General features: G+C 33.8%; 2 protein-coding genes across 2 annotated transcripts; both read right to left on the reverse strand.

Annotated features, from left to right (window-relative positions):
* Positions 1 to 326: 326 nt before the first annotated feature.
* LOC124888819 (secreted RxLR effector protein 161-like) lies at positions 327 to 722 on the reverse strand. Its single transcript, XM_047400106.1, has one exon. The coding sequence runs from the start codon at positions 720 to 722 to the stop codon at positions 327 to 329; it is 396 nt and encodes a 131-aa protein (XP_047256062.1).
* A 975-nt stretch (positions 723 to 1,697) lies between these two features.
* LOC107846555 lies at positions 1,698 to 5,258 on the reverse strand. The gene is made up of 3 exons (XM_016690913.2): positions 5,249 to 5,258; positions 3,748 to 4,029; positions 1,698 to 1,801 (listed from the first exon to the last, which is right to left on the reverse strand). The coding sequence occupies exons 1-3, from the start codon at positions 5,256 to 5,258 to the stop codon at positions 1,698 to 1,700; spliced, it is 396 nt and encodes a 131-aa protein (XP_016546399.2).
* Positions 5,259 to 26,557: the final 21,299 nt, after the last annotated feature.

Here is a 26,557-nt window from a genome sequence, read left to right on the forward strand (position 1 = left end):
TTACATAAACATAATAAAGACTTTACATAAAATCATTCATTGTTATTAATAAGACTCATTCTTTCAACATGTTCAACAAATGTTTTGGGCGGTAATCCTTTTGTCAAAGGATTAGCAATCATAAGCTTGGTGCTAATATGTTCAATTGACACTTTATGTTTCTGGACTTCTTCTTTAACCGAAAAGTATTTCAATTCCATATGCTTAGCACGTTTCGAATACTTATCGTTCTTAGAGAAGAAAACTGCGACAGTATTATCACAATAAATTTTCAATGACCTGGCTATATTGTCGACTAATCCAAGTTCTGAAATAAAATTTCACAGCTAATTAGCCTGGACTGTGGCCTCAAAGCATGCCACAAACTCAGCTTCCATAGTGGATGCAACTATAACAGACTGCTTCGCACTCTTCCATGATATTGCTCCTTCAGCTAACAAAAACAAATATCCAAATGTGGATTTTCTTGTATCCACACAACCAGCATAATCTGAATCTGAATATCCAACCACATCTAGATGATCAAACCTTTTATAAGTGAGCATATGATTTTTCATTCCTAGTAAGTATCGCAACACTTTCTTTGCAGCCTTCCAGTGATCCATTCCAGGATTACTTTGATATCGACCCAGTATTCCAACAGCAAAACTGATGTCTGGTCTTATACATGTTTGGGCATACATAAGACTCCTAACTATTGATGAATAAGGAATATCTTTCATTTGCTTTCATTTCAAGTCATTCTTTGGATATTGATTGAGATTAAACTTATCTCCTTCCTTAATTAGAACGGAACTTGATGAGCATTTTTCCATTCTAAATCTCTCTAATACTTTATTAATATAGGTTTTCTGAGATAATCCCAACAATCCTTGTGATCTATCTCAAAATATTTCTATTCCAATCACATAGGATGCCTCGCCCATATCTTTCATTTCAAAGTTGTTAGATAGATATTTCTTAGTATCATGCAATAAACCAAGATCATTAGTAGCAAGCAAGATGTCATCAACATACAAGACTAACATAATAAACTTACTCCTACTGACCTTCAGATATATACACCAAGCAACAGTGTTTTCTTTAAATCCAAAGATGACAATAGTTTCATTAAACTTAAGATACCATTGTCGGGAAGCTTGTTTAAGTCCGTATATTAAATTCTTAAGTTTACACACCATGTGTTCCTTTTCTTTAATAGAAAACCCCTCAGGTTGATTCATATAAACTTCTACCTCTAAATTTCCATTCAGAAAGGCTGTTTTCACATCCATTTGATGTAGCTCTAAGTCATAATGAGATACCAAGGCCATTATAATTCTGAGTGAATCTTTTCTAGAGACAGGTGAAAACGTCTCTTTATAATCAATGTCATCCTTTTGAGTGAAACCTTTGGCAACAAGTTTGGCCTTGTGACATTCGATGTTTCCAGTTGAGTCGCATTTGGTCTTAAAGACCCATTTACGCCCAACTCTTTTGCAACCTTCGGGTAATTCAACAAGGTCCCAAACTTCATTTTGTTTCATAGATTTTAACTCATCTTTCATAGCATTTATCCATTTATCAAAATTGTTGCTTTCAATGGCTTATGAAAATGAAACTGGATTATCATCAATTCCCAAGTTAGTTTCTGACTCATGTAGATATACCAAATAATCATCAGAAATAGCAGATCTTCTTTGTCTTTGAGATCTTTTTTATGCTACTTCTTGTGGTTCATTTACTACAAGTTCATCAATTATGGCTTCATTAGTAGGAGCATTAATTTGTTGTTCTTGTTGATTACTTTGCTGTGCAACAGCTTCAAGAACAATAAATTTAAAAGAAGTACAGGATAGAGGAATTTTCATCCTAACTTCTTTAATTTCTACATTACTTAGTTCTTCACTCCCGCTAACTTCACCATTCTCAATGAATCTAGCGTTTCTAGTTTCAACTATTCTTGTACTATGATTAGGATAGTAAAATCTATAACCCTTTGATTTTTCTGGATAACCAATGAAGAATCCACTGATTGTTCTTGAATCCAGTTTCTTTTCTTGTGGATTGTATATTCTAACTTCTGCCGGGCAACCCCAAACATGCAGGTGCCTCAAACTAGGTTTCCTACCAGTCTACAGTTCAAAAGGTGTCTTTGGAACTGCTTTACTAGGAACCCTATTTAGCAAGTAAACGGCAGTCCTTAAAGCATACATCCATAATGAAGAAGGTAAAGATGAATTACTTATCATACTCTTAACCATATCCATTAACGTATGATTATGCCTTTCTGCCACACCATTTTATTGTGGTGTGCCAGGCATTGTGTATTGAGCACATATGTCATGCTTTTCGAGGAATTTAGCAAATGGACCTGGGTGTTGTCCACTTTCATCATATCTTACATAATATTCACCATCTCTATCAGATCTGATTATTTTCACCTTTCTATCTAATTGTCTTTCAACCTCAGTAATAAATACCTCTAAGGCATTAATCGCTTGAGATTTTTCATGCAACAAATAGATATATACATAACGTGAAAAGTCATCAATAAAAGTAATAAAATATTTTTCTTTATTGAAAGATGTGATATCAAAAGGACCACATATATCAGTGTGTATAATTTCAAGAAGCTGTGTACTTCTTGTGGCTCCTTTCTTTGTGTGTTTTGTTTATTTTCCTTTAATACAATCAACACAAATATTAAGGTCAGCAAAATCTAAATCTGAAAGAATTTCATTTTTAATTAATCTTTCTAGCCTTTCTTTAGATATATAACCTAAAAGTTTATGCCACAAGTAAGTAGATTGTTCATTCACCAAAATTCGTTTGATTCCAATATTATGATGCAGATTTAAGAGTGTTTCGACAAACAGATTATCAAGATTCAATTTGTGTAAATTATCACAAAGAGTACCAGTACCAATGAGATAATTATTCTTAAACAAACTAAAACATCCATTACCAAAATTAAAGGAATATCCAGTCCTATCCAACTTAGACAATGAAACTAAATTTCTTGAAAGAGAAGGAACATAATAAGTTTCAACTAAATCTAAGTGATGCTCAGTATCGAGAATCAGACGATAAGTCTCAGACGATAAGTCCCGACAGCTTCAACTGGAGCCTTCACTCTATTCTCCATGTAAATAAATTTTTTATTCTTGTTTATGGTTTGAATTGTAAGGAATTCCTGCATAGTATTAGAAACATGAACAGTACAAACAAAGTCAATCCACCAAGTATTATAAGGAACTTCAGTTAAATTTGATTCGAGACATATAAAATCACAAGGCTTACCTTTCTTCCCAAACCATGCCTTACGTTTCAGGCAATCTTTCTAAAAATGTCCAGATTTTCCACAGAAAAGACACTTTCCATTTTTGTTTCCTTTCTTAATTACTTGAGATGAGGACTCATTGACATTAATTTGCTTCTGTTGTCCCTTACCATGCTTCTTTCTTTTCTTTTCAGCTCCTTGATGATTTACATAATTAATGGAGTGGGTTTCTTGATTTTTTAGCCTCATTTCCTATTAAACCAACATACCATGCGATTCATGCACATTTCATTTGTCTTTCATGGTGTTGTAGCTCATTTGGAAAGGACCATACTCAAACGGTATTGAGTTGATGATGAACTACACAAGAAAATTTTGTTTCACTTCCATTCCCAATGACTTAAGTCTTGTTGCTATGTTTGTCATTTCAATGACATGCTCATGCATAGTACGTGAACCATCAAACTTCATGGTGGTCAAAGTACCCATTAGTGTCCCAGCAAGAGACTTATCAGCAGTTTGGGAAGACTCTTCCACAAGTTTTAGAAGTTCTTTTGCACTGTCAGTTTTGGGAAGAGTAGTCTTAATATTGCCCGCAATATTCATTCGAATGAACATTAGGCCTAATCTGTTAGACCGATCCCAGTGCTTATAATAGGACTTTTCTTCATCACTGCTAGCTTCAGTAATAGCAGTTGGCTTCTCAGAGTAAAGTGTAACATCAAGATCTAAAACCCCAAGATGGAATTTGATCTGTTCGCACCAATCTGAAAAGTTGAGTCCATTAAAAGTCGTAACAAAGGCAGAGTACGAATGAAAGGGCAAGTGCTACAAGTAGAACATGCTCATTTGTTAATACTTTGAGTTACGAGTTAAACACATTATCAAATTCAGAGATAATTTACTTAAATGTATATTGATGTTCTCCTTTGGGCAAAACATCAACATACACTTTAAACATGATGATGCTTAAAAATGTATTTAACATAAATCGATAATAATTAATGCATCAATTAATAATATTTATTATCTTTGAATAAATAAATAAAATTAACGATACATCAAAATTATCTACTTAATATTTATTGGTCATACGAACAAACAATCAACCTTTGGGTGATCCACAAATGTCTTATAACCAAAATTTTTAATTTATCTATAATTGTTAGATCAGTTATAAACATCAAGATTAATGGGTAATTAATTTAAACTTTATCCTTTATTTTGGAATTAATTTTATAAAGATTCGACCACTTTGGTGATTAACGAATCTTATATATATAACTCCAAAACAATAAATTTTATTATCGAATACTACAATCTAACTACAAGGAGTTATTTCTGTAATATTTAAAATAACAAAGATCAAATTGAAATGTAAAATTTGTGCATTGACCTAAAATAACCATAAAGAGTTAACCGCAGTGGATACTATACTATCAGAAATAACCACAAATAACAACAACTGTAATATTTGTGCATTGTACTAAAATATACTATCAGAATAGTAGCATAGCATTAATTAGTTATTCAAAGTCCAACTTCTGTAAAATCTTTTTTTTTTTCATTTTAATCCATTCAACATAATAATCACTACTATACGTAATAGGGCATATGGATTCTATTGAGGGGAATGCCACCGGAATTCCATAGAATAATGATGTTAACGGAATTCTCCATATAGTTAAATAACAGTACTTAATGTTAAGTGTTCGAATAAAGCAGTCATTCAAATTTTAAAATAAAAATAGATTTAAATCCCTAAATTTCATAATTAGGATTCATAAAATTAATAGAAAACCTTAATTATAATGGAAAATCATTAGTTCCTAAACCTTGCTCTCTGATACCACATGTAAGCAATACAGGATTATATAAATTAAACAATCTAATATAAATAATCCTATCAATTATTTAGGAATGTAGAACTTAATAATTTTCACATCCCATTCTATAACAAGTATAAGGATCAGTCAAGAAACATACCAGAATCCATAGCTTTTCTTGACCGAGATTTAGCGGAAGCACAGAACAGAAATATTGTTTCTCTCTCTTGGCCTTACTTTACAAAATAAAATATGATAGAGCTTATTCTTCTTTTGGCAGAGAGAGGACCCCTTTTATAATAGGGAATAGTCAGTTATGTTTTCACGTACCATCAACGTGAATAGTGGATACAATAATTATCCACTAACAGTTAGTAATTATCCTATTAGGAATCAGTAATTATCCTACTAACAGATTAGTCAGTAATTTAATTCTACTAGGTAACTTCCCCATACAGGTTTAGGATTTAACTTATTCAATAATTATTAAATCAATAAATAAATTAATTATGTGGGCCATAAAAATTTACATGTCAATAATAGGGGACAGAAGGTTATTGATAATAGGGGACAGAAGGTTATTGCCTCCTTATCTACTAGTTTGTTAGGAATTGCTCCTCAAAGTCACTATGAAGACACTGTTATGTGAGTAATAATGAACTATCAGAACCTTAGAAAAGATTACAGTATTTAATGTGACTATTTTAAGATTAAAGGACGTGTCAAAGAAAACTATTGAAAGCTGGTTGATTATCCTCCTAATCTCAGAAAAAGAAATTAGAGTCTGGGATGTCTTCCTCCTATGTTGTTATGGGTAATAGAAGTGCTTATCAAGGCTTTTTAATTGTAACTACTCAAGGGTTTGAGAATGAGATCTCAACAGATGTCACTGGTCTATACCAAGCCTTGGAATAGGAAAATAATGCCACAGTTGACTAATGGGAATGCACTCGGTGCTTGTGTGTTTAAAAAAAAGCAATGTGATCAAAATTCTAAGCAAGAATACTTGTTTGTCTGTTAATACATAAGGTTCAAATTATAGTACACAAGGATTAGGATCATAAGATAGCCTGACAAGTGGTAATGGTACAGGTATATCTAGTGCTTTAGTAGTCTCTAGTAGTGTCCAGTAAATGGATCATAGATACTGGTGCAATAAATTACATGGTGTCGGATATCGAACTACTATATAAAACATCAATCAGTAAAAATACATTTCAAAAGGAAGTCTACTTGCCTAATGAAAATAAATATTGGGTTAACTCACACTGGTTCTAATTTTAATCACCTAGAATTATACTATAAAATGTGTTGGTTTTACCTCAGTTCAAATATAATTTGCTATCTATTTCACAAGCCACTAGGGATCTATATTATTCAATTCTATTTTTTTTTCTAATTTTAGCATCTTTCAGCATCTCTCAAGTGAGAAGGTCAAGGAGATTGATATATATGAGGAGGGACTCTATCTGCTTAATCAACTTGCGGCAAAATCTATAAATTTTATATCCTTATATCTCAGAGAGTTGATTAGGTTGCACGGTGTTTTGCTATCTATCATTTCAGATAGAGGTATCCAGCTTATCACTCATTTTTGGAAAACCTTCCAAAAAGGTCTTGGTACCTAAGTTTACCTCAGTACAGTTTTTCACCCTCAGGTAGATAGTCAAGAAGAAAGGACCATTCACACTCTAGAAGATATGTTTAAGGGCGTGCGTTGTAGTTTTTAAAGGTAGTTGGGATGACCACTTGCATTTGATTTAATTTGCATACAATAACAGTTATCATTCCAGTATTCAGATGGCCCCATTTGAGGTACTTTATGAGAGGAGATGTAGGTCTCCCGTTGGTTGATTTAAGGTAGGCAAGACTGCATTGGCAGAGCCTGACTTAGTATTTTTAGAGAAGGTTCAGTTGATCAGGGAGAGGCTTAAGGCAGCACAGAGCCGACAGAAATCATATGCAGATGTGAGAAGAAAAGATCTCGAGTTTGAGATTGGTGATTTTGTGTATCTAAAGATCTCTACCACGAAGGGAGTAAAGAGGTTCACAAAAAGGGTAAGCTCAGTCACCCGATATGTCATTCATTTCAAAATTCTAAATCGTTTTAAAAAGGTAGCTTACAAGCTTGAGTTATCTTTAGACTTAAGTTCAGTACACCCAGTATTCCACGTCTCCTTGCTAAAGAAATGCATTGGTGACCCAACAGTTGTAGTCCCCATAGAAAGTGTAAGTATTCAGAATGATCTTTCTTTTAAAGAGGTCCCAGTAAAATCCTTGATCATCAGATTTGTGATAGAGCAACAAAGAAGTTCTCTTGGTCAAAGTTATTTGGCGGAACCAGTCCGTCGACGGAGCTACTTGGGAAGCAGAAGCAGATATGTGGACCAAGTATCCTCACCTCTTCTCCACAAAATTAGACTTGGCTTGAGGTAACTGTCTTTCTTAGATTTACCCAGTTCCATGCTCAGTTACAGTTACAAACTTAGTATCAGTTACTATTGTATATCATTCTCATGATAGTCATATATTCATGAATCAGTTTGGCCATGTAATCATATTTCAGTGTGAAAACTCAGTTTATCAGTAGTTTTAGTCATGTAATCATGCTTCAGTTGTGTAGGCTTAGTATATAAACTCAGTCTATCAGTATTTCTCAGCTTAATCAGTCTCATTCGGGGACGAATGTTCTCAAGGAGGAGATATTGTAATATCGCATATTTTTCTAGCTTAGTTTGGCTCTTAGTATGTGAGAATTCCTATATATACTTTCAAAAAATACTTAGAATTTTCCAGCTAAAAACCTATCATTGAGTAAAAAATTCAGCCAGCTTTCCAATGATATAAATTTTGCCCAAATCCGATATTCAGGTGAGAAGTTATGACAAATTTAGTAAAACGGTATATGAAATTTAGTATCACCTCATCGCGATGAAGTTCTAGGTCCTAATCATCATTTTTCAGCGTGTCAACATGATAACGGCGCATCGCGCCATAGTGCCATTTCTCAATTATCATTTTCCAGTGAGGCACCACGATTGCACCACGTCGCATCAAGCTACCATTTCAGAATTGTCAATTTTCAGTGGCGCAACGCGATAGCGCCACATCACGCCAAGATCTATTTTCGTAATTTTCTGTTTTAAACAGCTTCAGCTGGACTTTTGGTGGCTCACCGTGTCGCGGTGAAAGTCAAAATTGGGGATCTAATGACATGAATTTTTATTTTTTCTAGGGTCAATTTAGTATTTTCCACGACCTTATTCAGTCTAAAAACGTTAATTAACCCCTAATAACCTAATTAGATCATCATTTACTCAATTTTCCCCAAAATCAAGAGCATTCTCTCTATTAGCAAAACTTTAGCCTTTAAGAATCAAGGTTAAATCTTAAGAACACTACCAAAAATCTTTAAGAAGTTAATTTTTCAAGTATGTTAGATGTTCATCCATAGGTCCTTACCACCCATGGGGCCCAAGAATCCTTTTTCAAAATACAAGATTGATATTCCATGAATTTCATATTTTAGTTGAATTGTGTTCATGTGTGTATTGTTATGTGGTCTTCAGTCCATGATTAATTACAAGTTTCATGAAATTAAGATAGCATGCGTGATGAATTATGTGATTCTCATGTTAAATGCTTAAAATTACAATTTGAATATTGTAGCCATGATATTTATATATATGTTTATTATTATGTGAAATAACCATGTTACCCAAGTGTTTGTTAGAATGCCTATGTGAATTGAATAGTGCAATCATGACATATTAGCATGTGTTCCCATTCATGTACGAGTTTATGTCTTGACAGTGTTTGACAAAATGTCTCAATGAATAAATCATGACTAAGTGACTAGCTAGTGCACTTTCAAGATAGTGCCATGTCTTACTATTGATACTATCGAGTCCTGGGGGTATTCAATACTCAAAAAATATAGCTGTTTATATAGATCACAGTAGCTATAAAATATTCTCAATAATGTCACAAACAATAGTACTCAGTCAGTTATAGAAGTCAGTGAAACTCAGTCTAGTTCAGTTCAGTTTAATAATCAGTGTCATTTAGTTGGGAGTAGGATTCAGCACCTAGAGAACCTAAGGATGGGGACTCACCTGTCAGTAGAGGGTATGATCCTTAGTAGCAGTCCTTGCGTTCCAGAACTACGTAGCCAGCGTAGGTTGAGATATCAACCTTCTAGTTGAGGGTTGATAAGGTGTTTACCTGCCATTTGAGAGTAATACCGTTCTCATCAGGGAACCTTTTAGTAGAGGGTGACCCTTAGTCCTTCGAGACGATATTTCAGTGGATCCACATAGCCAGTATCTGCACCCGTGGCACGATACTAACACCCTTTCAACTGGGGTTACAAGTTGGACCCCAATCAGTTCAGAGAGGGGCATATCGGTTAGATGATTACCTCTCACGGTTTCAGTTTTAGCCTTCAGTATAGAACTTAGTTCAGATTTACAGAGTTAGGACTATCAGTAGCAGTCACCCAGTTATCAGTAATTTAGTTATCAGAAATCTCAGATATCAGCTACTCAGTTATCAGAACTCAGTACTCAATTTCAGTATAACTCTTACATATATGTATATGCAAAGTATTGCATATTCAGTGTTTACAAAAGCTTCAGTTATCTATGTACATCTCATTCAGTTATATTCATATAATTTAGTCAGTTACTGTTCATGCATATGAACACTTGCATTTTATCCTTACCTCATCTAGCATACAAGTACATTTCTACGTACTGATTGCATACTCATTTTTTGTGCTATGATGTCTCATATCATAAGTTTGGATGCCCAGGTTCCTGACCACGCGTAGCCTGATTTAGTTAGCAGCAGCAGATTTAGTAGTGAGTCCTCATATGTTGAGGATATTCTTTTATTTCAGTATTGTAGTAGATTCAGTATTTTATTAGTTGGAGTTAGTTGGGAGTTTTTCTCATCAACTCCACATGCAGACAGTTCAGTTAGAGGTTTTTCAAACTAGACTAGTTCAGACAGTTTTTAGTTTTTTCAGATGTTATTATCAGTTGCTATATTTATCAATATTCAGATTATGAACCTTATGGAATTTCAACCTAACTTCCATATTATTTCAGTATTATTATTATTTAGTGCTCACAATAGGTACCAGTCATGGGTTATCTTGTGGTCCTTCGGGGTCATAAGCATCGTGTGACCCCCAGGGTGTACTCTTGGGGCATTATAAGTTTTTGGGGCATTGTACTTTGACAGTTGTCTACATCATCGACAGGCTGTCCTCGTCAGTTATAGGCATGTTTCCTTATGAGAAACTACACAATAGAAAGACCTCTTTAAGTTCTTGAGAGTTCTAGGTGTCTGTGTTTTGCTAAATAGTACAACAAAATAACAAACTACAGTCTAGAACAAAGAAAGATGTGTTCATGGGTTCTTCTAAGGTTCAAAAGGGATATATATTGTATGATCTTGCCACTAAGTGTTTTTTTGTAAATAGTGAATTTGAGTTTCCTTTTAAAACAATTGAGGTCACTTTCCATATGTTAAAACACACTGAAGTACCTTTAGAAAAGATTGCAATCTCTTTTACCTCTCAGAAAGAACTGATTCAAGTGATACCTCTGCAGGTGTAAATCACTCACCAGTAGCTCAACCTTTTATTTTCTAATCAATAGCAGAACCCGTAGTGATGATTTTCCAAAATATAACAAGATCTAGACTAATTGGTCCATCAAGAATATCAATTAGAATAACTCATTCACCTATGTAGCTAAAGGACTCTATCTCATTAACCATATTGAAACAATCCATATGCTATATCAAACTATATTTCCTATGATAATGTTTCATATGCTTATCAAGCTTACTGGTCCGCATTCTTTGTGATACAAAACTTAAGAATTACTCAGAAGTTATAAAGGATCCTAAGTGGATATAGGCTATACAAGAAGAAATCCCAGCATTACAAAGTAACAACACTTGGGCGTTAGCTTTACTGCCTAAATGGAAAAGACCTATAGGGAGGAAATGGATATACAAGATCAAGTATAAAGCTTTTGAGGAAATAAAGGTTTGAGGCAAGATTAATGGCTAAAAGCTATAGTGAACAAGAAATTGACTATCAAGAGGTCTGTTGTGGCTAAGATGATGAAAGTAAGAGCAACATTACTATTGCAGTCTGTCATCAGTGGTATATCCATCAAATATTGTACATAATGCATTTCTTCAAATAGATTTATATGATGAGATATACAAACTTTTCTCATGGATTTGTAAGTCAGGGGGAATAACAAGTATGCAGACTTACCAAATTCCTATATGGACTAAATGAGGCTCTTAGGCAATGGAATGCAAAACTAACAGAAACCTCGGTTTTGCTCAAGGTCAGGCAAAGTCAATATGATCACTATTTGTTTACTAAAAAATAGAAAAGAAACTATCATCATCCTAGTATATGTGGATGATATGTTGGTTACAAGGGATAACCTAAGCTTGATTGAGAAAGTAAAACTATCACTGAAATAGGTGTTTAAGATGAAGGACCTAGGAGAAGTTAGATATTTCCTTGGAATGGAATTTTCAAGATCAAAGCAAGGTATACTTATACATCAAAGAAAATATTCACTGAAGCCTATCTCAGAACTTGGATTATCAGCAGCTAAAATAACTCACACCCTTGTAAATACAAATGTAAAGTTGAAAATAAGATAATATGATGAACACTTCAGCAAAGATAGTACAAAAGATCCTCCACTAGTAGAGATATGCTCTTATCAAAGATTGGTAGGCAAGCTATTTTATCTAACTGTCACTAAACTTGATATTACATTTAGTTTGCAAACATTTAGCCAATATCTCCAATAGCCAAAAATGCCACACGTAGAAGCAACTTTAAGAATAGCTAGGTACATCAAGACTTAAATTAGACGAGGAGATTTGATCTTAAACAAGACTATCGAAAATGTGACTGCTTATTATAATGCCGACTGGGCAAGCTGTGTTCACTCAAGATGGTTTGTTTCAAGTTCTTTGATCAAGTTTGGACACTCTCTTGTTTCTTGAGAAATGAAAAAACAAACTACTATATTTAAAAGGTATGCAGAAGCAGAATACAGATGCATGACCTTTACTGCTTCGAAATTGACTTGATTACTTGGTCTGTTAGAAGAACTTGAAGTAAAGGTGGCATTGCCTATTCAAGTTTTTTGTAACAATAAATAAACTATTCAAATAGCCTCAGATTCAATATTTCATGAAATAAAAAAGCATATAGAAATAGAGTGTCACTTTATTAGGAAAAAAATTCAACTAGGAAAAATGCAGCCTCGATACCTGTCAACTTAAGAACAACTAATTGACATTCTAAAAAAAGGCCTAACTAAAGCTCAGCATCAATATCTTATGTCCAAATTAGGAGTGCTTAACATCTTTTATGGCTCATAACTTGAGGGGGTGGAGGTAGGGTGGGGGTGTTAAAGTAGATAAGAAAGCAGAGGCAATATGATCTTTTTACTTGTTCCTAATGTTAGTTAAAATAGTTAGAATAGCTGATTTAGTTATAGTTAGTTATTTAACAACTCGATCATCTACACTGATTAAGTGAAATACCTTGGTTTCTGTACCTTAAAAAATTTCTTAAAATTCTGGTCTCTGAACTAAATATGGATCGAGGGTATGAACCGTATGTTGGGGTACGAATGGTATGGTCCAGTTGTATGTTGACCAGTGTTGGTTGGTGGGATGGATTTTGGTTACTGGAATGGATACGACTTAGGGGTACGAGTCGTATTGGTGGTTATGGGTCATTTGGTTACTTAACTTAATCTTAGACTTGGTTACTTAGGTTGGATCTGAGTATGGGTGGCTTACCATGAGCCATAATTCAGGGTACGAGTTGTATCTAGGACTCGTATGGTGGGCATATATAAATCTTCTTTAGGTTTAAATCTGTCAGGGGTACGGATGAAGGGTACAAATCATATGCTTTGGATACGACTTGGTTGGATGAGTCATATGTTGGACAGTGTTGGATCCAAAAGTTAAGTCTCAGGTATGAGTGAAGGGTACCACTCGTAAGGTATGACTCGTGTGGGTCAGTCGTACTCCTATGACGGGATTTTGGTGCAACTTAAGTAGGGGTATTCTAGACATTTTTTCACTTATTCTAATAAGGTACCATGACTTCTAACCTACTTGGGAGGTTATTTAACTTATTATTCCATTTAGTAACACTTATAAATTCTTCTAAACACTGTAAAATTCTCTCAAAAGCTTTTGGGCAAGAGAAGCTAGGGTTTCAACTAAAGAATTGATTTGGGGCTTGTCTTGGTGATTTCTTTCCATCACCGTCTTGGCTTAAGGCATGTTCTCATCCCTCATTGTTAATTTTATCTAAAGGCATGGTTTTTATGAATGTTTTCATAACTTCATTAATTATATGATTTTGGTTTTCAAAAATGAATTAGGGGTTTTGATGTTAAATGGTTGATTATGGTTTTTCATGGTTTTAATTATGTTTTATATGCATTAATAGTGGTTTTTGATAATTGGATTGCATGGAAATGGTTTAATGGTAATTGAAATTGGTTTTGGTCATATTATGCCCCCAATGTGTTTAACAAAATACTTATAAAGATATGTTCATTGCATTGACTACTTTTAATAAAACTCTTGCACGTCTTAAAACTTGGTAAAAGAATTCTGCATGGTTTAAATGGCTTAGAAAGGTAAATGACTAAATGGTTATGCTTGTGGGGTACATGAAATCCCCCAAGTGATATAATATGGTAATTAGAAAGGGCACTTGAAAGTCCCCTTAAACCTACAAAAGATTGCTATGGATGATATTTGCAAGTAAGGATTGGTATGACGATACCAATATCAATGGTCTGGGTTAATAATTGGTTAATGATTTGGTTATTTTGAAATTGGTTTTAGTTGGGCAATAATGGCGGGATATGTAGTAAAGTTGTGAAAGGTGGAGGTCCCGGAGGGCTAAAACTGAAAACTCATATTTGCCGATATGAGGTTGATCTTGGTGACCGTGTGCATAATGTCACACTGTATTTTGGGAATGTACTAGTCATCCCAAGGTTTTCTTTCCTGGTCGTGTGGCTACATGCACTAGGGCCCTTTCAGCAGGGGGAGCTGAACCCATATAGCCCATGGGTTGTTTAGCACGGCAAAGCTACACAACCTAGGTAAAAGATTTTAAAGGCATGCTAAATCTGGTTCTGGCATATATATATATATATATATATATATATATATGGTTGTGTGCATATGGATGATTTTACTTTATTTTATAAATGGCATTATTTTATCCTTATCTTGAGATCATGCTAGCGTTCACCCGTTAATGCGTCTACTGGAGGCTGTATACCCACGCTATATAGGAACCGGCCATTCTACTCTTCCTACGTAGTGATTGACTCGGGAAAAACATTTGGACTGAAGTGGTAAGCTTCCATCCTTTTGGAAGGCTCCATTTCATGTTATGGATACTTTTAGACATTTTGGTTTATTTTTGGATATTGGTTTTGGCTATGGTTGGGGGCATGTCCTAATCGAATTTTATTACTCTTTTGGTTAGAGGATTTGTGATACTTCTATGGGTTGGAATGGGTGGGATCGGTATTGGTATCAGCCTTGGCATTGGAATAAGCTGGGGCTGACATCATTGGACAAAATTGTTGGTTGATCTATCCTATTACATTTTGGGATTAATTATATTATGTTTTGAAACATCTTTGGTTATGGCCCGGTTTATGGCCCTTGTTTTAAAATGGTTTGGTATGGTTGGATTGTTGGTAGGATGGTTGGACTCCATTGGGCCGGTCACGGTTGTGATCTTATCTCAGAGTTTTCATGTAAGTTGTTGCACTATGTTGTTACATGCTCGAAATTCAGCAACTCTGAACAGGCGGCTGAAGGTTAGGTTGAGTAACGGGGGTGGTCTCCGATCCCGGTTGAACTTGGGACGCCCATTACGACAAGACCCTCGTTCGGATCGCGTCATTAATGCTTGTCAGTAAATGTATAAGCACATCTTCTACATTGTACTTGATTAATTTTTCAATGCATGGATTACATTGTTCTTCTCTCTTCTCTTCTCTCTCTCATTGATTTTACGTTTTCTCTGTTCATCAAATTACTGGAATGAGTTCAAGAATAACTCATCAGTAATCTTAGTTTACTACAGATTATCATATTATTTAGTTGTAGTTAATGTTCTGTTACTCTCTATTATTTAATTTTTGTTACTATCTGCTATTTCTCATTACTTCTTTTTCTAAACTGATTTGGATTATTTTTTTCTTGAGTCAAGGGTCTATTAGAAACAACGTCTCCATTTACGAGGCATGAGTAAGACCTGCATAAACTATGATTTTCCCAGACCCAGTAAGACTATACTGAGTATATATATCGCTATTATATACTTAAATCACACACACAAAAAAAAATGATTCAGTTGTGGATCTTCGGATTTTGTCTAGACATTAAGGCAAATTCAAAATTTAAAGTCTATGAGTTTCTACATCGATCTCAAGTTAATATTACAATAATAACTTCATTTATAATCAAATATTCATAAGTATTTAGTAAATTTTTTGATATGTGTACATACAAAAACAAAAATGATTGAATTCATGTGAATCCATAAACACGTCTCTATATCCCTCGTGTCACGAGCTACCTTGGAATATGAGACTACAGTACGGAGTATGCCGATATCTAACACGAAGTTAACCACTAAATCAAACAAAGAGAAATCATTAATGAAAAGGAGAAACTAACAGATGTGGAAAATCAAACAAAAGCTAATGTTATTCAACCCAAAATGTCATTATCTAACTTCTACAAATAAAGTTGATGACCCACGTAATCATAATTATAACAATCATTAGTCAATGAAAATTCTGTTAAGCCAAAATGTTAGTAATTAAACCTCTCTCTCATGCTAATAATTAGTAATCGTCTTTTAATTATGTCTTTTCATTTTAAGATAAGTGTCGTTTTATTTAAATTTTATGTCCATTTAAAAATAATAGAATGTACTTCCTTCAGATCACTTTATTTGTCATCCTTACTAAAAATAGACAATTCAAAATAGTTGTTTTTTAAAAAAATCAAGATACAATTAATTGTTTGTTTTCACCTTTGTGTTTAATCATAAATAAATATAAATAAATGTTAATATGGTGCAAAAGAGAGAAACATTAAATTAAGAGGAGTAAAAAGTAAAGATAATTTAGTTCAAATACTTTTAGTTAATATTTTTCTTAGGGAGCATGCAAAATAAAATATGACAAATAAAGTGGCTCAGAGGGAATATAATTTATCAAGTTACTCGGGGCTTTAGGCCACAGGTGATAAAAGAGTTTTAAAATGAGGTGTAGGTGACACAAGTTTTAATTATTAGTTGGAGGTGACAATTACTTTATTATGGATTAAGAAAGTTGGGAAAGTTTGAAAATAACCCACAAGTTTTTAAATTTACACTTTGATCCTAAAATTTACCTAAAATAATGGAAAACGGAGGAAAAAAAGGTTTCTCTCTCTTCTCATCCATTGTTGTTTTCTCTCTCTTAGCAATTTTGTTGTTCATTGTTTCTGTTGCTTTATTCATCATCTTCTGCTTCATTATCATCATCTTCTACTTAATTATCATCTTCATCTTCTTCTTGTGGACCATTTGTTGTTGTTGTTGTTGTTGGTACAACGCTACTGCTGCTATCTGACCAATTTCTTAAGTCAAATTTTATTTACTACATAACTTTTTACTTTGGCATTACTTCATAGGTGACTTTGGTAAGTAAAATTATGATTTTTATTCGTATTTGTCATCTGGGTACACATCTATTTTTCCAACAATGGATAGAACACCGATCATGAATCCAACATAAGTGCCCACAATTTAAACAGATCAATCATCTGGTGCATCAGATGAGTAATCTGTTGCATCAGAAGTTTTATCTGTTGCAACGAATAATTAATCTATTTGGAACAACACAAATCAGCCCCTGCCACAAACTTAATAGATAACCAATATGTTTCAACTCTTGCTATTGCTACTGGATTGAAAATTATTCCTTATGGCCAATTACCCGTTCAAAATTTTCTAATTCGATTTCTCATTTTACTTGTCTTTTTCATTAATCAAGAAAAGATTAAAAAAAAATCATGTTTTACCCTTTGACTTAATCATTTTTTCTTCAAATTAAAATGGAAACATCATTTAATAGGGGGACTATACGCCGACCGATGTTAAAAACTTTCTTCTCTTATGAAATTTCGATTGAATAACAAACAATGGTTATTTCAAACACGTCTACTGTCCCACCAACTTATCAGTGGGATATGGTAAACTAGACATGTTATTAATTATTTTTCTTAATCAATGTTGTATCTTAATTTGGGACGGGTAATTTGAGATGGAAGGAGTACGAATAAAAATGTCAGAGCCAAGCAACAAACTAGTCATCTATTGAAACAGACTATTTATCTGTTGCATAAGACTTCTTATCTGTTGCAACATGAGTAATCTATTTTGAACAACACATCAGCCCCCTGCCACAAACCCAACAGATAAATCTTGCTATTTCTACTGGATTCTAAATTATTCCTTTTTACGTCGAATCGTCGACATATTTGTTGAGAAGATAATAGACAGAATGAAAATTAAATATGAATTAAAACGTCAAAGATCAAACATAATTTTTTTATTAAACAAAAGACAAATAAAAATATATATAATAGACTAAAAGAAAAATAATAATCTAATTATTATTATTGTTATTACTATCATCATTATCATCATCATTGCCAGCAGGCCAATCTTCAACCGAAAGTAGCAAGGCCCTCCTCAGCCTGCATATCTCGCGGAGCATTCTTGCTCTAAGTAGCAAGGCCCTCCTCAGCCTGCATATCTCGCGGAGCATTCTTGCTCTAACTCCTCCCAGTTCTCATTGCAGGTCACGAACTTGATTTCAAAGTTCATTCACGGCGTCTTGCAGAAAAGCAATGTCCCACATTGGGTCAGCCATAATCTTCTAGAGTGTACTATGAAAGACGACATATAATAAATAAATAGAGTGTAGTTGAATGAACGATTGAGTAAGGAGGGACCTATTTATAGAGGATTGAATTTGAATGAGAGGCAAGAAGGCGCGACTATTCACCTCCATTCACTAATTACATTTTTTATTAAATTAAGAAAATAAATATTGTGATAAGTCAAGACTTTTCAGATTATTATTATTAATTAGTTCTTTCCAAAAATCATTTTTATTAAGTTGTGGCAACATATTCTATATCTTTTGTATCAGATAACATATCTGTGACAACAGATATATCATCTGTTGCAACAAATATAAAATATGTTGCATCAGATAACCTATTTGTTGCAACATATAATCTAACTTTTCACCTCCATTTATTAATTACATTTTTTATTAATGTGAAAAGTAATGACTTAATTATATTAAGAAATATTGTGATGAGTCATGACTTTTCAAGTTATTATTATTAATTAGTTCTTTTCAAGAACCATTTTTATTGAGTTATGACAACAGATTCTATATCGGTTGCATCATATAAATCATCTGTGACAATAGATATATCATCTATTATAACAATAGTGAACCTGTTGCATCAGATATTATATTTGTTGCAACATATAATCTACTTTTAAAAAAAAACTATCATCATATCATTAATTCAAATTTGCTGACTTTTTTATTTTATAAATTAAAAAAAAATACCTTTTCAAATTCCTTAATAAAATAATAACCATTTTTATTTTCTAGCAACAGATTGTATATCTGTTGAATCTGATAAGCCATCAGTTGCAACAGATATACCATCTGTAGCAACAAATAGACGTTCTATATTAATATCTTTTTTTATTTCTTCTAACAGCTGATACATCAGTCACAACAGATGGGGAGTTTGATGCATCAGTAACACTGATAAATGTATGTGTTTTTGTTTTAGATAAAAAGTCACGACCGACCTTCACCTTGTTTTTCTTAACAATCATCATATAAGTTAATTAATCCAATATTGTGACTTTTTTTATTATATAATAAATAATTTTAAAAAATAAATTAAAAAATAAAAATGGTGAAAAGTCACAATCAGTTATTAAAATTAAATAACCATTCTTTTACGGTTATAAATTGTGTTTATCATTTATTTCCGTATTATTTATTTATGAAATATTTTTCATATTAAATAATCGGAAAGTCATGTCTTTTCTTCTTTTTTTTCACCCTCTCAATAACAACAATAACCCTTTTTTTATTAATAACCGACTGATGCAACATATGATCGATCTGTCGCATCAGATTAACCTCTGTTGACACAAATTGCTCAATCCCTACCATCAACCGTCGACATGTTGAGAACAAGGAATACACAGAATGATTATTAAATACTAAATAAGAATTAAAAATTCAAAGTCGACCACCAAATGACATAAATTTTTAAATCCCTTGGGTAGATCCGATATACAAAAGAAGGAAAATACATGTGCTAAAATAAAAAATACTACCTAATTATTATTACTACTATTATTATTATTTGATCTTTTTCATCCGGCATCCTTTCTCCGAAGCCAACCAAATCTCTCTGGAGTTCATCAAACTGCCTTTGAAGTTCACGCAAAGACTCGATATGAATATTCTTGTACGAATCTGGATCTTCTATATTTGTAAGGAGGGACCTATTTATAAATTATTGTATCTCGAAAAGAAAACAAAATTGCTTTAAAATAAATCTAACAGATGGGTAATCTGTTACTAAATATATTCTTTCTGTTAGATAACTTACAACATACTGGCAATCTTTTGCAACAGATGTATATATATGTTTGATTTCTCCAACAGATACGTTATATGTTGCAACAGGTTGATCATCTGTCATAACAGATATCTCCAATTGTTTGACAATATAAACAGATGTGGCATCTGTTACAACTAGCTAGTTATCTGTTTATTTAATTTAAACCATAGATGGCTAGGAAGAATAAGGCGCATGAAGATGGATCCACTATCATACGTGTGGGAGTTAAGTATGTATTACTGATGAGGTCATCAGGACAACACACACAAAGTACAATGTTTTTATGAGTGTAGTTTTTAACCGATTAGGCACTGGTCATTCAAACAAGATCCTTCATTGTACCGTTAAGTTTGATGGGTTCAAAATTGATAAAGCTGAGGACCTCATAAAGATGGTGTAGATACCCTATTACGAATTACTGACAGTTATTGTTCGTGTTTATGCGTGTTAAGTTTTGAGAAGGGGTCAATATTTGTCGTCATTGCAGAGAACTAATAGCGATTGGACTTAACTTTAAGTATGTATTAGACTCTGAGAACACCTTCGAAGCCTTGAACTGCATCAAACAAGAACAGAAAACCAATAGAAATTCTCCTAGCCCAAATTTATATGGTTGGGTTGCTCGCGCGGGGTGATGATTATATGCTAGAAGGTGCGGTAGGAGAATGCCTTCGAGGGAAAATGGGTGGTTGATGGAAGACTATATCATATGAGAGCTAATTAAATAAGAGGCATGGGGTAGAAAGTAACTTCTAACGAATCTAGCCGATGGAATTATCTTAAAAGATGCGAAATCTGAATCAAGTGCAAATATGAAAATGTATCCGGTAATGTAATTTCGTCTGTTGTCTCTCTAAAAGAAAAGTAATGCAGATGGACACTTTGCTAGGGAGCTGTGTGGTCGGGATTATCACTTAGATAGAAGATAGGAGAAGACCAACAAAGCAGCCTTATGGGCATCGAGGGTTGAAATGATGTACAACGAGTCTACAAAACTTATGCCAACAGCAACTGCAGTTAAAATAAGAAATCTAAGTAAAGGTGGAAATTTCTAAATTTTAAATTTTATCCCATGCCTTCTTGTTTGTGTTTTCGATCAGGTCCACTGCTGTTGACCTGATCGAAACCACCAACGAGATTGAAAGAAAAATAGAGTATCATTACTTCCATAGCAATATGGATTAATTGATTATGTTTTCTTGCCTTAGCATACTTTCAAAATTCCTTGGAGAAGATCAGATATTTGTTGTAGTATGTGAATCCTGATAATTTTTAAGCTTGCCTCCAGCTTGCTGATTTTGTATTCAAGCTGGTCGTTGCCGTCTTCGAAGTTGGTAAAGAGTTCCTCATCTCTTGTGAGCTCGATCAAGAACACTACCTTCAAAGTTGTGGCATTCTAGAAGCCCTTCAGAACACTTTCTTCAGAAGCCTTAAAGGATACATGGAGAGTCGTTACTTTTGTTTTACGTCAAAATGTGTTGATGCACATTGAAGATGTGGTCCCAACAGTTGAACAACACACTTTTATCGAGCGTTTCTCAATGCATCTTGCTCAACCAATTTGATAAATTAATAAGCATATAGTTACATAGCGTGTGATCTAAGCCTACTCTACCAAGCCTATCAAATATTACATAACTCCAAGCTCATTACCCTATCAAAAAAATATAACCGAGTTAGTGCACAAATCAAACAAGCTCAATCTGTCAGCCTTTCTGCTGATTACTCTTCTTCAATATATATGACAAGATATCTGCTATGCAAAAGTCTACACCATCGCCAGACATGTTTGCCAGGGAGCAATTTTTCAGAAGGCATCAACAGATATCTTCTGAAGAATTGCTCTCTGGAAAGCATGTCTGGCGACGGTGTAGACTTTTGCATAGCAGATATCTTGCCATCTATATTGGAGAAGAGCGATCAGCAGAAAGGCTGAGAGATTGGTCTCGTTTGATTTGTACACTAACTCATTCATATATTTTTTATAGGGTAATGAGCTTGGAGTTATGTAAACGTTTGATAGGCTTGGTAGAGTCGGTTTAGATCACATGCTATGTAACTCTATGCTTATTAATTTATCAAATTGGTTTAGCAAGATGCATTGAACAACGTTTGATAAAAGTGTGTTGTTCAACTATAGGGACCCCATCTTTAACGTGCATCAACACATTTTGACCTAAAACAAACACAACGACCCTCCATGTATCCTTTAAGGCTTCTAAAGAAAATGTTCTGAAGGGAACCTAAAATGCCACAACTTTAAAGGTGGTGTCCCTGATCGAGCTCACAAGAGATGAGGAACTTCTTACCAACTTCAAAGATAGCAACGACCAGCTTGAATATAGAATCATCAAGCTGGAGGCAAGCTTGAAAATTATCGGGATTCACATACTACAACAAGCATCTGATCTTCTCCAAGGAATGTTGAAAGCATGCTAAGGCATGAAAACACAATCAATTATAACCATATTGCTAAGGAAGCAATGATACTCGATTTACCTTTCAATCTCTCTTGTGGTTCCAATCAAGTCAATGGCAGTGGACCTGATCGAAAACACAAACAAGAAGGCATAGGATGAAATTTAAAATTTAAAAATTGTTATTTTCGCTTAGATTCTTTATTTTAACTACAGTTATTGTTGGCGTAAGTTTTCTAGACTTGTTATAATCATTTCAACTCTCGATGCTCGTGAGGCTACTTTGTTGGTCTTCTCCTATTTTCTATCTAGGTGATAATCCTAACCACGCAACTCCCTAGCAAAGTATTAATCTGCATTATTTTTCTTTTAGAGAGACAACAGACGAAATTACATTATCAGATACACTTTCATATTTGTACTTGATTTAGATTTCGCATCTTTTAAGATAATTCCATCGGCCAGATTCGCTAGAAGTTACTTTCTACCCTATGTATCTTTTTTAATTAGCTCTCAGATGATATAGTCTTCCCTCAACCACCCATTTTCCCTCAAGGTATTCTGTTACCACACCTTCTGGCATATAATATTCACCTCGAGCGAGCAACCCAACCATATAAATTTAGGCCAGGGGAATTTTTATTGGTTTTTCGTTCTTGTTAGATGCAATGCTAAGCTTCGAAGGCCCTCTAAGGGTCCAATGCACCCTAAAAGTTAGTCCAATCACTATTGAATCTCTTTACAATGACACCAAAACTAGACCCTTCACAATGCTTGACAAATAAACATGAGCAACAACCGACAGTAAATCTTAACAGAGTATCACAACTATATTCATGGCCCCTCAGCCTTATTGGTTCGGACCTTCCAAACTTAACTGTAAAATTACAGACATTTTGTTTGAATGATCTATGACTAATTAGTAAAACTAGCATTCACAAAATAAGTGCGCTCTATGTGCGTTTCCACGATAACATTATCAGTAATACATACCTCCCACATATGAAGTGGTTCTATCTGCATGCAACTTATTCCTCCGAACCCATCTTTACTGCAGCCTCTTTTGATAGTCTGGAAAAAGTTGATCAACTGTCAGTTCCTTATATCTACAAAGAAGAGGAAAAAAATTGATGTCACAGAAAGAATATTATCCATCTGTTGCAACTGATATGGAGTCTATTACAATAGATGTGGAGTCTGATGCAACAGATATGGAGTCTGATGGAAAATATCAAACCAACCTTTCTGGTAGTTTGATTTGTTCCAACAGTTTCTCCATCTGTTGCAGCAACATCAAGAACAACATAAACTACAAATAAAGAACATCAACAACAAAGAAACAATAACATTTGTTCCAACAATATCATCAACAACAAAGAAACAACATCCTTTGTTCCAGAACCATCAACAACACCACACCACAAGTTCCAACAATGCCAATCCCACCAACAACATCAATAACTACATCAACAATAAAGAAATAAATAAAATACATATAAAAAAATGATATTGCCAACAAGGCTTCTAAACTTCTCCCAACAGATGACTTTTTTCGCATATTGTAATAAAAATTCTCGGTTTGTTTATTCAACACTAAAAAGTTTCTTTAAATTTTTTTAATAAATATGATATAGGTAAATAGTAATTAAATAAAAAATAGATGTAAATAACTTGCAAAGAAGAAGGCGAGAATGAAAGAGCAATAATAAACCATACCTTAATATCAAAAAGGGGATCAAAACAACAATTTCAAACAAGGAAAGATATAGATTAATTTAGATCCAAAAGGATATTTATGAGAAGAGAAGAGAAAAGAGAGAAAAAAGATTGTGACCCTAAAGAGGAGAGAAAGAAAAAGATGATAGTTGAATAAAATAAACCGCAGTTGAAGAAAGAGAGATGAGATAATTTCTATAGATGTATTATGTACGTAGACGTGGGGGTTTTCAATATTCATTAATTAATATTTATTGATTTCATTAATAATTTGAGGGGAACGAGAAAGACTAAAACTAGTGACATTGAAAAGACAAGAGAAAACTACTCAATGAACTCACTTTTGAGATATCCAAGAAACATTTGTTATTGCCTTTAGTAGTAAGTACTACTTGATATTATCTACTCGGAGAGAAGCTTGCTTTAAAATTAAAAGAAAAAAAATATTTTAAAACAGATATGTCATCTATTGTAATATATATAAATATTTGTTTAGAAATTTGAATAGCTCAGTATCTGTTACAACAGATATAAATATCTGTTTGAAAATTTTCAATAGCTCAGTTATCTGTCACAACAAATTCAAATGTCTATTAGATAATTAAATCAGATATGTCATCTGTTACAACAGATATAAATATCTATTTGAAATTTTCAACAGCTCACTTATCTGTCACAACTATGCAAATTTCTATTTGATAATTAAATTAGATATATCATCTGTTGCAACAGATATAAATATTTGTTTGAAAATTTTCAACAACTCAGTCATTTGTTGCAACAGATTTCATTGCAATTGATTTAGGTGGAACTAGGGATGAATGAATGAGCTCATAGGATCAACTACAAATCCAATCGAGTCTTTATAATTGCATGGCATTGGTATTGCGTTCATCCCGACCCGAGTCGTCGATCGATCACTCTAAGTTGAAATGAATTCTCATCAACTCAATGTTTTAAAAACTATATCTTTTAAAAATTTTAAAATTAATTAAGATCAATTCAGACCAAATTAGCAATTTCAAAACTTGTCATTCTTTTCAAAAATTACAAATCATCCATTTGCGTGAAAAACTTTTTATTTCAAATCTGAAGTTCTCGCTCTTCTCTCTCTCTCTCTCAGGGTCTCCTTTCTCTCTCAATAATACAAACAACAACTGCTCAACATATTGCCCAACCCTTTAAAATAGGGTGATTTTCTTTCCATTTAAGACCACATATAGTTGTTTTTTTTTACTTCATTCCCGCTTGTATCCGTTATTTTCTCTGTCTTCGCAGGTAACAAAGTTTGAGAAGAAATCTACATTTATTCTTTATTCTAAAAAATAGGGTTTTTTAGTTAATGATGAAAAAGAAGACTTTTAATTGTATTATCTTCGAGAATGGGTTAACAATTTTGAATTTTGAGGCTAAAAAAATAGGAAGCACCCAAGAAAATCCTAGTTTTTCTCTCAATGTTTTGTTGATTGTCGTGGTATTGTTGGATGGTGTTTGTGGCATTGTTGGTGGTGTTGGTATTTGTATTTTTTGGCGGTGGTGTCGGTGGTCTTGGGGTTGGTATTGGTGGCATTGGTGGTGGTATTGGTGGCATTGGTGATGGAATTTGTTGTGGTGGTGGTGGTCCATCTGTTGCAACGGGTAGAAGATCTATTGGGAGATATTAAATAGGTCTTCAAATAAATTCTCCATCTGTTCCAACTGATGGGTTATCTATTGGAGTATATTTTGTAATGTGGCATAGAATAAATTATTGAAATTTGTCCATCTGTTGCAACAGGTGGAATATCTGTTGGGAGATATTAAATAGGTCTTCAAACAGATTCGGGTTCCCCATCTGTTCCAACTGATGGGTTGTCTGTTGGAGTTTTGTTTATGTGGCGAGAATAATTTATTAAAATTTGTCTCACCTTTTTTTAAAAAATTATGCAGACATCGAATGCCATGTATTTTTTATTTTTCTATTATTTGTAGTTAAAAGATGTCTCCCAAAAGAAAAAAAACTGAAAGTGGATCAACTTCTGACCACCCAACAAAAAAAACTAGACTACAGATAGATTCGGAGGAACTTCCAGAACAATCTCAGTCAGGGAAAAATAAAGCTGAGGAAAGTGATAACTCCTTCTCACCAATGTAGCGTGAAATAACATCGAAATCCCAGCATGGTTTTGTCAAAACTATTAGTATCGTCGGGTTTCGAGTTGTGATGCCGATGAGTAACCCCTAACGTAGTATTTCGTGATGTTGTACTTAAATGTCAGTTGAGAAAACCTTTTAACTAACTTAAGAGTATTCTAAAGAAGGAAAACATAGATGGACTTTTTAAGAAGAGCTGTTTTTCATACTTTCTTGAGCTGTCTGAGGCCCGCCCTCTCCGTTTCTCAATGATCATGGTATATGACCTCCTCAAGCGCAAGATTAAGTATGCAGGGGAAGATGGAGGTTTGAATGAGGGTGGAAAAAAGATGGATGAAGTCTGGATCAACTACTGTGGCATGCCGGTT

This window comes from Capsicum annuum, chromosome 11, assembly GCF_002878395.1.
Source record: "Capsicum annuum cultivar UCD-10X-F1 chromosome 11, UCD10Xv1.1, whole genome shotgun sequence".
NCBI classification, from domain to species: Eukaryota; Viridiplantae; Streptophyta; class Magnoliopsida; order Solanales; family Solanaceae; genus Capsicum; species Capsicum annuum.

What these genes read in the sequence shown, in the direction of transcription:
- LOC124888819 (XM_047400106.1), bottom strand. Translation starts at nt 722, where the DNA reads ATGAAAGATATTCCTTATTCATCAATAGTTAGGAGTCTTATGTATGCC.
- LOC107846555 (XM_016690913.2), bottom strand. An exon ending in TCTTGCTGGGACACTAATGG is followed by an intron (nt 1,802 to 3,747) that starts GTACTTTGACCA and finishes TTGTTCTTGAAG; the next exon opens with CTGTTGCACAGCAAAGTAAT.